The sequence below is a fragment of the Lycorma delicatula genome, chromosome 7, assembly GCF_047948215.1.
Source record: "Lycorma delicatula isolate Av1 chromosome 7, ASM4794821v1, whole genome shotgun sequence".
Lineage (NCBI taxonomy): Eukaryota > Metazoa > Arthropoda > Insecta > Hemiptera > Fulgoridae > Lycorma > Lycorma delicatula.
In genome coordinates, this window is record NC_134461.1 from 144,002,003 (window position 1) to 144,016,005 (window position 14,003).

General features: G+C 30.1%; 1 protein-coding gene across 4 annotated transcripts in view; it reads right to left on the reverse strand.

The window, feature by feature from the left end:
- The window catches only part of LOC142327690 (folylpolyglutamate synthase, mitochondrial-like), a 48,351-nt gene that overhangs the window by 14,460 nt on the left and 19,888 nt on the right, over positions 1–14,003 (reverse strand). The window contains exons 7-9 of one of the 4 annotated variants that reach the window (XM_075370937.1): positions 11,439–11,634; positions 7,712–7,854; positions 235–3,648 (exon numbers count right to left, since the gene is read on the reverse strand). In XM_075370937.1, coding sequence (XP_075227052.1) covers positions 3,371–3,648; positions 7,712–7,854; positions 11,439–11,634 — 617 coding nt within the window. In that variant the 3' untranslated portion in view covers positions 235–3,370. Of the gene's footprint in view, positions 1–234; positions 3,649–7,711; positions 7,855–11,438; positions 11,635–14,003 lie in introns of those variants that run through there. The other 3 variants (XM_075370938.1, XM_075370939.1, XM_075370940.1) reach the window with 3 other exon arrangements.

The window sequence follows — 14,003 nt, forward strand, 5'->3', positions numbered from 1 at the left end:
TCATCATTTATTAACTGATGACTATCAATCTAAATTTTTACCATTTATATTTCTTCCCACTTGTATGTTTTACTTTTTTATAATTTAATGTTTACATTTTAACAGACATAATTACCTGTTATGTTAATTAGAACATAATTTGGTAATTGCATAATTACCAAAATTACAAATAATAATAATATTATTATTATCTTGCACTCATATCAAATCAAATGACTAGAATAAAACTAATATATATTCAATTAGAGCTAAATTAATTTTATTCTAGTCATTTGATTTTATATATATATATTAAAAACTTGATAATGTACAGAAATAACAGATAAATAAAAAAAACAAATTATTTCTCAAACAAATAACAAGAAAATTCATTTTTTCAGATTAACTGAATAATACTTCTTAACTACATTTTTGGTTTACATTGATTTACAGTACTAAATATATTAAATTTGCTTTAATTATCCAATATAATACTTGTTAAATGTTTTACAAACTAATTATTAAAAAACAACTCATCATATGGAAGAAAAATTCTTAAAAACTTATAACATTTTAAATAAATATGAGAAAACCCATTCAATACTAAGTGAATAATACTTCAATGATAAATTACAATTAATAAATTTAAACAAATACAGAGTAAATAATTTCAATTGCTAGGATAATAAACTTATGGTTCACCTATTTGGACAAATACATACAGATATTAAATACATACAATTAAGAACAAAATTAGTTAAATGGAATTTTTGAAACCAATGACTAATAAAATTTTTATTCTACTCAGAATTGACTTGCTTACACAGGACTACTGAGTTATTCTACATAGCTGTTTTAGATTTCTATGTAGCTACAAGTTTTAAGTTCATTGTTTACTATAAATAAAGCTTAAATCTCTTTCAATATAAAGACCATGTAAAATTAAAAAAAATTGGCTAAGTGTAGCAAAAATTGGCGAGGGGTAGCTGCAATTAACTAAATAAAAGGTGCGTTCAAAAAGTAACAAGAATTTTTGTGTTTTTTTTTTTAGAAAGAATTTTATTTATTAATCTACATTAGTTTATCCCTTTCAAAATAGTCCCATTAGGTATTATACACTTATGTCAGTGCTTTTTCCAATCTACGAAATACTTCTGGATCTCAATCTTTGGAATAGTGATTAGCTCTTTCAGCTATTTACTTTTAATCTCATCTATGCTTGTAAAATGACAGCCCTTTAAGGTTTTCTTTATTTTTGGGAACAGAAAAAAAAACACAGGGCCATGTCTGGCAAATGTGGTGGCTGGGGTATCATTACAGTGTTGTTTTTGACTAAAAAAATGATGAAAAAGCAATGAAGTGTGAGCAGGTGCATTACGTGGTGTAAAAGCCATGAATTGTTTCGCCACAAATCCAGGCTTTTTTTTTGCTTCACACAAACAGTGTTGAACTTGTAGGTAATACTCCTTACTGATTGTTTGATGTTGTGGCAAGAACTCATGATGCACTATGCCATTAAAATCTAAGAACACGGTGAGCATAACTTTCAGATTCAACTGTACATGTCAAGCTTTTTTCTGTCTTGGGGATCCAGAATGCCTCCACCGAAATGACTTAACCTTAGTTTCATTATAGTCATAAACCCATGTTTCATCACCTATTGACATGTTCAGTAGTTCTGCATCGTTGTTGACTTCATTTAGCGACTCCTAGCAACATCCATTCGCCACTGTTTTTGTTCAAAATTCAACAATTTTGGAACAAATTTTGCTGTCACACGTTTTTTACCCAAAACATCTGAAAAAATTTCATGGCATGAGCCAATTGATATCCCAACATCATCAGCGACTTCTCTGATTGTGATTCAGCGATCACTCATAATCATTTCTTTCTATTTTTCCATGTTTTCATCAGTTGTTGATATGCTGTGGCGTTCATCATCTTTGTCTTCACAACCTTCTTGGAAACACTTATACTAATCGTAAACCCTTGTTTTACTCATAGCAGACTCACCAAAATCCATATTTAACACTTTTAAAACATTGCTACACTTTATTCCATTCTTATAGCAAAATTTAATACAAATTCTCTGATCTATTATTTATATAAATACAAAGTCGCCGATCATGCCTAAACACATGTTATCCTTTAGACAGCTGACAACAGACTAAACATCCAAATGGCTAAAAATTGTACAAATACTTTTCAAATATGTTTACGAATACAACAACGAAAAATCCCAAGAATCGAACTAATACAACCCGCAAAATTTCAAAATTCTTGTTACTTTTTGAATACACCTCGTATTAAAGATCATTTATTACAAAATAGCAGTCCTTCAATTTATCTAAAAACAACATTATGAATAATGTACAATCAAGCACTTCTTTGACTATTACGTCAACAGAGTAAGTCTAAAGCAGATAAATCAAATCTAAAAACTATCAGTTCTTCAATCTACATTCCAATGATCATTTGTTTTGTAATTCAAATTAAAAAGACATAGATTAGACAAATCTATGATGTAATACACTTACATTCATTACACTTAAAGTTAAATAAAGGAATACAGTTATGTAACTACTTACAGCTAGCCCTCCTCCAAATATCTTAGATTTAAACATTTTCATATGGTAACATAAATTATAATACATGACAAAGTACCATCTCATAAATATTTATTACATTTACTAACTTCAAAATAAAATTTGAAGAAAACATAAAATTTTAATGTTAGAAAGCCTCCTTTAGATTTTTTTTTAGAAAAAAATAATTTTATAAAAATATTACCGAAATTAACAAATCCAAATAATAGTTTCATTAATTTTTTTTTTTTAAAGATACATGATAACAAATATTTATTGGTGCCAAAAAAAGGTAAAATATTTTGACACACTGCTTTTATAAATTATAAGCATATTTGCTTAAAAATAATTTACCTGTAGACAAAAATTGTTTAATACTTTATATTCAGCAATCTATTAACCTGTCACATTGAAATTTTAATAATTAAAACTGCTAGAAACCCAAACAGTTAAATTATTATTAAAAAAAATTGACTTCACTAAAAACTAAGTATACATTATTATGTTTAAGTTGTTTGTATTTTATTATTATAAAAGCACATAATGTGCTTAAATGTATTTTCATTAATTGCCCTTGGTAATCTAATTTCTTTTGTGGCACTTTGAAGTTTTAAGGAAATTTTTTTGTTGCCCAAATACTCAAAAACTGTTGATAAATAATTGTCAGGGGTTCAGATATTTCTCAAGACCAGTAGAATGTTTTAATCAAAAACTTAATAAAGATATAAACTGATTAAAGACCGTTTTATGTTTAAGAATTAACAAATAATAACAAATTTTAAGGAATTACATTTTTATTTCCTCTGTTACGATAATTTATTTATTTTATTATTTTTAGTAAGGATTAAATCAGGACCTAAAACACTAAATAAAGCACCAACAAGATACAATGAACCAGTAACCAAAATATGATTATTTCCTGATAAATTTTCAATAAATTCAACAGAATCTTGAACGTGTTTAAAAGTTTTTGTTATTTTTTCTTTTACTTCACAATTTTCATGACTCAATTTAATCCATAATTTCTCATTTTCTAGACATTTCTGTAATTGATGTTCTTCTGATGTTTTTAAAATTGCTTGATCTATAAATAAAAATTTAAAAAATTGTAAACTAATATTATAAAATATTATTTAATAACAGACACATTTTTAAAAAATATCATAATTATTCATCATTAAAGATAAGTACATATTCCTTTTTAATTGAAAAGAATATGTTTTCAATAGCATTCAAGCTTTATTAAGTACATTACTAGCCAGCCTTTACCTAATTATTATGTTCTGAAAAATTAAGCAAAGCTTACAGCCTATGTGAATCACAATTTTAAAACATTTCTATGTTTTTTATTTTTTAAATAGTTTTCTATTTGAAGTGTTAACTAGATTAAATAAAAATTACATTATTTTTAACATAGTGTTTTTTAAAAACATAACTTTTTTCAAGATGTGAGGATCATTCAATAATTAAACAGACAAAAATTTTTAGTAAAGGAAACACTGAATGCAGGCAATTGAAACTTTTGTAAGTGTTAGCAATCTTATAAAGACTGTTAGTCAGCTGTTTTGCGTATGACTTTTAAACATGGGTAGAAAAGTATTAAAAGTGGCCACAAAAGCGTGATTGACAAGCACCGTTCCAGGCGTCCAGTAACAGTGTCAACTTTGGCATTAGATTCTCGTATTGATTCACTTATCCGAAAAGACCGACAACTTACAGTTGAACAAATCGCTGAAAAATGTCAATTAAGTGCTGGCACAACTCATTTCTTCACAAAAATCATTTCTTCAATAACAGCAATGCATTTTTGGACAGGATTTTAATTTGTGATGAGATTAGGATACATCATTATGAGCCGGAGTCCAAGTGTCAAAACATGCAGTGGAAACATCCTGAATCTCCTATTCGTAAGAAATTCAAAATGCAACCATCGGCTGATGAGGTCATGTTAACCATCTTCTGGAGTGCGTATGATTTGATTTTCTGTGATTATTTGGATCAACACACTATCAACAGCATATACTACTCAGTCGGGATTGAGAACAAAGTCAAGCCCGCATTGAAGAGGAAATATCCGGGATGGCAGAGGAAGGGCATGCTTCTTCTTCAAGACAATGCTCGACCTCATACAGCATAATTGATGATGGAAACTGCTGGCAAAGTGGGTTGGGAGCTCCTACCTCATCCTCCTTACACATCCCTGACCTTGCCCCTTTGGATCTTTATCTGTTTGGTCAGATGAAAGAAGCTTTGCTTGGCATTAAATTCAACAACAAAAAAGAGGTAAATAAAAAAGTAAAAAACTGGCATTGAGATCAAAGTAAAGATTTCTTTGCTGAGGGGATAAGAAGACTCGTAAAAACATGGGACAAATGCAGAAAAGTTGGTGGGGATTACATGGAAAAGTAGACAAAAAAAATTTTATTTATATAATAAACCATTTTTGCTACACAGCTATTTGTCTGTTTAATTACTGAACGACCCTCATAATTAGTTATGATTTACTACAAACAAAAAGTGAGCAAAATTTTAAAAAAAGTCATAGCAGTTTAAATCAATAAAATTAAGGGAACATATACGTGTTTTTAAAATAAGGTCCATTTTAATTTGCTGCCTATAAAAATAATGTAAGCATGTCGTTTGCATAGCTCAGTTATTTCAATCAATTGTCAGCTGTTAGTAGCAATAGTTCAGTCATTTTATTTATAATCATCCATTTATAATGAATTCTACAATTCATGATCCAGCCAAGTGTGAAGTACAATTTGAGGCATTTGAGGCTGAAATTCAGACAAATTATTGACATTTATGGACTGAATATTATGAATTACACTAAATTAAGACAGTGGTGCTGTTCATTTCGAGAAGGATGAACAAACATTCATGATGAAGACCATAGTGACCAGTTGATGGTGATAATGAATGATTTGATTGAAAAAATTGACAAAAAATTTGAGAAAACTATCGCTTTACTGCGCAAAATTGTCTTTCACTTTTTCTGATATTTCACAAACTTTGACTGATGAAGTTTTAACTGGAAAATTGGGCTAAAAAAAGATTGTATGCTGCAAAATATTGAAGATATTAACTGACAGACACAAGAAAAAAAGTCTTGTTGCAGCACATGAATTTTTACAGCATTATGAAAATGAAGGTGATAAACTGTTTGATCACATTGTTAGAAATGCGGAGATGAATCCTGTTTTTCTTATTTTAAAATCGAGACAATTTAGCAGACAATCCAATGAACATAATCAGAAGTTTAAGCAAGAATGTTCAGTAAAGAAACTCATAGCTACTCTTTTCTGGAGACAAAATGGGCGTATTGTCAAATTTAGTGACTGTATAACTGTTGTCAATGCCAATAAACAACGCAAAAATGTTAGAACTATAAAAAAAATGATATGGGATGCTATTCTGTGGAATTTTTTTTTCTCTCTTTCACTCATGTTGCAAGTGAAGAAAACTGTTACGCAGTCTTTTTAACACCCAAGTTGTCAGTTTTTTTTAAAAACATAATGAAAAATTATTAAGTGCTCTGAAATACAACCCTTTTTCTTTTTCCTGTTTAGGCTACGGTAATTACCATTCAGATAATACTTCAGAGGATGAATGAGGGTGATATGTATGAATGTAAATGAAGTGTAGTCTTGTACAGTTTCAGTTGGACCATTCCTGAGATGTGTGGTTAATTGAAACCCAACCACCAAAGAACACCGGTATCCACGATCTAGTATTCAAATCCTTGTAAAAATAACTGACTTTACTAGGACTTGAACGCTGGAACTCTTGACTTCCAAATCTGCTGATCTGGGAAGACGCGTTCACCACTAAACCAACCTGGTGGGTTCTGAAATATAACCCTAGTTCATTACAACTGCACATATCATCAGGTTTGAGGTTTTTTTAAAATCTTGGGAATGAAGTTCTTACTCAAATCGTCTGCAGCAGGTTGATCAGTATCCAATTTTTCACTAACAATCTCTTGTAAACAATAATGTTTCTCTCTTTCCAACAAGAAAGCCACCAACCATCTGTTGATTTCAAATCATTATCACCAAATTTTTCTGCAAATTGTTTGGCCTTTACCACTAAGAATCGATGATGATGGGCACACTTAATGTTCTTGTCTCAGTAACCAACTTTATGTTCAAAATTTTCATTCTTACAATCACATCTCCTCTTTCTGTTCACATTCTCATTTAGGACTGCAGCCTACAATTCTTTGCGGCTTTTAATACAGGAAAAAGAAGTCTGAAAAAATCTCAGTGTCATTGCAGCTTCTTGTTGACTACATTTAGGAAGTTTGTCGTATTTTTTTAAAACTTCAGATTTTTCACGTAAATTTAAATCCTTACATTTATCTGCCATGACTTTGAAATTCACAAAAATTTCAGTACAGTACACAAAAAATAAACAGACAAAATCCCAATGAAGTGATAGTAATGTAACACTAAACATTAACAGTTGAAGCACATGCAAAAAGAAAACTAAAAAATTTAAACAAACATGAATCGAGCCGTATATACAGTATACATAGTGCAAAAGGATGAAACACACTGAAAGATGAATAGTCAAAAGTGTACTGCACTACTGCATATATACATATTTAGACTGCCATCTTTTACTGATGGAAGTCTGGCGCAGAGCTGTTTATCTTTAGCCAGCTAGCGACAAGACCATGGTACGATATGGCCCATTTCCTTGGAGTAATCAACTTAAACATTAAATACAAATACTACAGTAAGAAAAAAGCATAAACAACATAATTCAGTGCAATAAACATAAATAATGCATTTTGTATTATAACAAAACGTATTTAAACATTAAAATGTTGATTCAATAAACTGATTTTTTTATTCTATTACAAGAAGTAATTAATACAAATTTCCTACATTTGGTTTGGGTTTTAGAAAAATGATTCAATAATCCAGTTGATTCAATTAAACAGTGATTCTAATAAAGGGTATCTACTGTAAATAAGAAAAAACAAATGAAAGCAATAAAGTAAACATTTAATCAGAATTTAGGCAATATAGAAGGAAGATAAAACCACAAATTAATTAGAACATTACTCATGAAGTAATAATTCTAAATTAATAACAAATATTATCAGTGAAAAGAAAAATTTTATCAGTTATAATTACCTGAAGAAGCCGATAATCCTGGTGAAGGAATAGTACAACAAAATATGGCAACATCAAAATGGCATGAAATCAAAGGTTTCATTAAACTTACTGTATCTCTATAGCTAGTTACATTAAATAACAGGATACGTGTTGCATTACTCCTTACAAAAAAAAAAAATTAAGATATATATATATGTACTTCAATAAAACGGTTATTAAAAATTTGATAGAAATATAATTATGTTTCTCCTACACCTAATCTTTATAACTGTCTCCTCCATAATACATATTATTAAGTTAAGTTACAGTAGAATAGTAACAACTTATGTGTAAAAAAATTGCATACACAGTGTTTATAAAATAAATGGGTTTGTCACAATTTTGGAACAAGGCATGACAAAGACAAAGTATACAACAAAATGCAGAGAAACTCTTCAAGAATCTTGTCTATACGACAGATTATGTTGTACAAATATCAAAACAATATTAAACTTGTTATCAAATATGTCAGAGAACAATCAGTGTAGAAACAAACAGCTTCAGCACGTTCTGTTCTTTTAACATGTTGGGTACTAATGACTTGTTAACGCATCATACTGAACTCTGCCAAGAGACTGCTGATACATCAAATGTTTATGATATTTAATATTGCTTTTATCTGAGCTTAGGTAAAATGTAGGATGACCTTTATTTATAACTAAACATTTAATTTATATTAGCTTTCGTAAATACTAATTTTTAGAAACTACCTCAAAAAAAAAAATTATTATTTATAGTTTTAATCAATTTAATGAATCCACCTTAAAGCAGCGTATTATGAATATGTACTTATATTATGAACATGCACTTATGTAATATGTACTTTTTTAATTCATTCTGTGTTCTAAAAGAATAACATAGTTTTCAGAAATATCTTCATCAGTTACTTTCTTAAATAAACTGAACTTTAAAAATTAAATTTTTTTTTTGTCTTCAGTCATTTGACTGGTTTGATGCAGCTCTCCAAGATTCCCTATCTAGTGCTAGTCGTTTTATTTCAGTATACCCTCTACATCCTACATCCCTAACAATTTGTTTTACATATTCCAAACGTGGCCTGCCTACACAATTTTTCCCTTCTACCTGTCCTTCCAATATTAAAGCGACTATTCCAGGATGCCTTAGTATGTGGCCTATAAGTCTGTCTCTTCTTTTAACTATATTTTTCCAAATGCTTCTTACTTCATCTATTTGCCGCAATACCTCTTCATTTGTCACTTTATCCACCCATCTGATTTTTAACATTCTCCGATAGACCACATTTCAAAAGCTTCTAATCTTTTCTTCTCAGATACTCCGATTGTCCAAGTTTGAATTCCATATAAAACGACACTCCAAACATACACTTTCAAAAATATTTTCCTGACATTTAAATTAATTTTTGATGTAAACAAATTATATTTCTTACTGAAGGCTCGTTTAGCTTCTGCTATTCGGCATTTTATATCGCTCCTGCTTCGTCCATCATTAGTAATTCTACTTCCCAAATAACAAAATTCTTCTACCTCCATAATCTTTTCTCCTCCTATTTTCACATTCAGTGGTCCATCTTTGTTATTTCTACTACATTTCATTACTTTTGTTTTGTTCTTGTTTATTTTCATGCGATAATTCTTGCGTAGGACTTCATCTATGCCGTTCATTGTTTTTTCTAAATCCTTTTTACTCTCGGCTAGAATTACTATATCATCAGCAAATCGTAGCATCTTTATCTTTTCACCTTGTACTGTTACTCCGAATCTAAATTGTTCTTTAACATCATTAACTGCTAGTTCCATGTAAAGATTAAAAAGTAATGGAGATAGGGAACATCCTTGTTGAACTCCCTTTCTTATTACGGCTTTTTCTTTTTATTTAATTTAAAAATTAAATATGATCACAAAAATTGTTTGAAATTAATCTTACTACAATAAAATCTGTAAACTGTTTCAAAGTCTCCCCATGAACTAAACAGAATTTTCATAATTCAATACCATTTTTCAAAAAAAATCTCGCAATAAAGTTCTACTTTCCTGGCATCTGTTATTTACTTTTATATAAGAGAATAATTATACATGAAAAAGTTATCTAAGATTTCTCTTTTGGGCAGGAATAAATAAGTATGCATTATTGAGCTTAATATAAAGTGGGTTTATGTTTGCAAAAATGTGAGAAAATCAACTCCAAACCCTCTACTGAAGATATTGACCTTAAAATTTTACCAACAGATTTCCCCATAAACACACTATACAAAATTTTATCAAAATCGATTTATTCAGACAAGTTATTAAGCTTCAAACACACCAATGCACATACTTATGTATGCACATTGTCCCCCCACTTTTTTTTTGTTTTTAGGGATCTCTGGTCATGAAACGTCAAGAAATGCAAAAAGAACCCATATCCCATTTTTTAACTGATTACCATACCTTCCCTTCTTGCAGCATAGTTCTAGAATTATGATAATAGGAAAGTAAAAATTGGTAAGAGATACCTCTGAAAACATGTCAATCTTCTGTATAGCTTTATTTACTGTGCGTAGATAATAATTTTCGTTAGAATAAACTAAAAATATTAAAGTCCAGATCTTGATAATCTAATGAATTTGTTAATAATATTTAAAGATAAATAAAAATACTTATGTTAATAAAATTTTTTAAACGTTTTGAAAAAACTAAACAGACTCCAAAAACAAAAAGATATTGCATTGCAAAAAAAAATTTTTCTACTACACCCTCAAAACAATCTTAGATATTTATTTTTTGAAATCAGCACTACATTTTAAAGGAATTTTGAGTGCACAAAATATCAAAATATGGAATACAAAATGTATGAGTCAAAATGTATGAATACAAAATGTACTTGAATAACATATTCAAGTTAAGCAACAGTATATGGCTTTAGTCAATAGAAGGAACTGATTTGAAAAACCAACTGTAGGTTATTTACTTTAAATAAATTCCTAATACTTTGTCATCTCCATGCAGAAAGGCTGAAAAAATTTTAAAATACTTTATTTAGAAGTAACAACTTATAATTCATTTTAAATTTGACACAGACTTCAAAAAGTATTGGAAAAGTTTTCCCCTTTCCAATAGTACAACTTTTTTTCTTTTTTGTATTTGTTAAATTTATTTTCTAAAATTATTAATTTTATCATTTTTAATTTTGTAGCAGAAATAAGGGCAAGCCTACAAAAAAAACTGTTCATAAGAACAGAAGATTCTGAAAGTCATCTAACTAAACAACTGCCTAGATCTGAGACTTTCACTCAATCATATTTTTTAAATAGTCCAGTACTGCTTGGTATTGGTGTGGAACCACTAAGGGATCATACTGTATTGTTTAAAAACATGTTCATCCAAATTAATACATTTAATGAAAAGTTATGTAATTAAAGTTTAATGAAAAGTTATATATATATATTTATATTCTAACTCTAATAATATAGATATATATACATATTAGTAGTAACTCTTAATATTATATATACATATATACAGTTTGAAATCTGCTAATAATTTACCTTTCACCAATCACATCGAACTATAAAAAAGTACTCTTATGTTAAAAGTAATTTCAGAAATGGGCAATAAAATTATTGCTTACAAGTATGAAAACTAAATACACTTTTAACCTAATGTAGAAAATGTATAAATAAACAATTTAATGAATAATGAAAATATAGATAAAACCCTATTTAGAAGACTAAAATTAAAATAGTTACCCTTTGACTTGTCCATTGAACCAATTTGAACATTCATTCATACTTTCTATAGTATGAGCTCCATCAATGTAATATCTAAAGTCACCATTTCTTCGAGTGATTATCTGTTGCCTGCCTGGCCAGAAACAATCTTTAATTCCACTGAAAAAATCTGTTTCTAACTTAAAACTTCTGCCTATGATATCTAAAGAGCCTCCTAAATTTAAATAAAGAAATAACTATATTATTTAAAACGTATGCAAAAAATGTAAATTAAAAAAATGAAAGTAAGTTAAAAGAAAAAATTAATTAGTGATAGCCCAATATACTAAGGAAGTAACCGCTCCACTATTATAAAAGTTTTTTGATGCACTGTAATTTTTTTTCTGTTTTAAATGGAATCATTTTTAGTTATTTTTGGAGATTACAAAACTTTATATACCATAATGATGATTAGGACTGCATGGATTGAAGCATCTGCAAATAGATAGCTAAAAGCCTTAAAATAGACACAAAATAATAAATATTTTTATGTAAAGTTGAAAAATGATATGTACATCTAGGTCAGCACAAAAGGAAATTTATTTTTCTACAACATGCCATCTTTTCAAACAAAAAGAATCTTTTATGATAAGAAGGACAGCCTTCTATTTGCAACCTTTTACAAAAGGTTGTGTAGCAGAAAATTGGTGACATTTTTAAAGTAATGACTGGATTTTAAAAAAAAATTATGCTAAATAAATGGGATGGGAAATACGAGGGTTATTTTTTTTCAAGATCCGATCGGTCGCGAAATAAAAACCCGTGCAAAAATCAGATGAACCTTTGCGCATATGTGTTGCGCAGCGTCACTTTATTTAGTTCTGAACACGCAGCTATCACGTAAACATGTCTACAACAATAGCATCTCTCGCCAAGTGCATGCAAGTGTGAAGTGCATGCGGTAATTCGATTTCTTCAGTCTGAGGGGTGTAATGCGACTGAAATTCATAGACGAATAAGTAATGTGTACGGTGAAACTTCAATGAGTGACAGCAAAGTGCGACAATGGTGCAGGAACTTTAAAGCAGGACGTGCAGATGTTCATGATGCAGGCGGTCAAAGAAGCGAGTATCAACCGATGATCTCATTGAGTGAGTGGATGAGGCAATTTGAGAAAATCGTCAGTTCACAATTTATGTATTGAGTGATTTGTTACCTGAAATTTCAAGGTCAGCTCTCTACACCATTGTGAATGAGAGACTTCAGTACCACTAACTGTGTGCGAGATGGGTTCCCAAGATGCTGTTCGACTATCACAAAACAATGAGAATGGATGGCTCCCTAATGTTTCTCCAGCGCTACCACAATGAAGGAGATTTTTTGAACAAAACTGTCACAGGGGACAAGACATGGGTCCATTTCGAAACTGAAGAAACAAAAGAACAATCCAAACAATGGATGCATTCTCATTCTCCCAGTAAACCAAAGAAGTTCAAGTGAACTTTCTCCAACAGAAAGTGTATGGCTACTGTGTTCTGGGACCGGAATGGAGTTCTCTTGGTGGAATTCATGGAACATGGCACGACCACCACTGCAGCCTCATATTGCGTGACTCTTCAACGTCTATGAAGGGCAATTCAGAATAAGCGGAGAGGAATGTTGTCATCAGGCTACGTCTTTCTCCAGGACAATGCTCGGCCGCACACTGCAGCTGTAACAAAGAAGCTCCTGCAGCGTTTTTGTTGGGAAGTGTTTGAACATCCACCATAGAGCCCGGACTTGGCTCCATCCGATTTTCACCTCTTTGCTCATATGAAATGCTGGCTAGGAGGACAACATTTTGGCACAGACGTCAAGCTGCAGACCAGCATAGAAACATGGCTGAAAACACAGGCGGCTCCATTCTATGATGAGGGTATTGGAAAGTTGATACCACGCTACGACAAATGTCTAAATCGGAGTGGCGACTATGTAGAGAAATAGCGTAACTATGTAAGTACTTGTTACAAATGAACAATTTTTTATTTTCACTGTGGTTTTAATTTCGTGACCGATCGGACCTTGAAGAAAAAATAAGCCTCGTATTATTAATAAAAGATGTAATAGTAACAAAGTATAAAGAAACCTGACAAAAAATTTGTTATATTTTCCTGACATTGGTTATTTATTCTTATATAGTGGAAAAATAATGATACATGAAAAAAGTTTAAAAAATATATTTTTACTTTTTTCTGCTACCCAATTGCAAAATCACCCCCCTGCCTGAAAATTTGTTTAATTTGTCTACATTTACTATATTAAATGGAAAAAACTTTAAAAAATTCCACTGAAAAATGTAAAGACAATATAAGGTTACCTAAGATTTCTTTTTGGGATGGAGGTAATCAGGATGAAATTTTATTGCAATATTATTATTAAAAGTTTAAATAAATCAAAAGGTTTTAAAAATTTCCAAAAAGTCAATATTTTTAAACTTTGATTGGCTCCCCTACCCACAACATTGCCTCTAAAGTATTTCTTTAGGGTTGTTTGCACTGCCACTATGCCTAGGAAGATACAAAAAAATTAAGAACTATGTGATCCCTCATGAAATTGAGCAGCCAC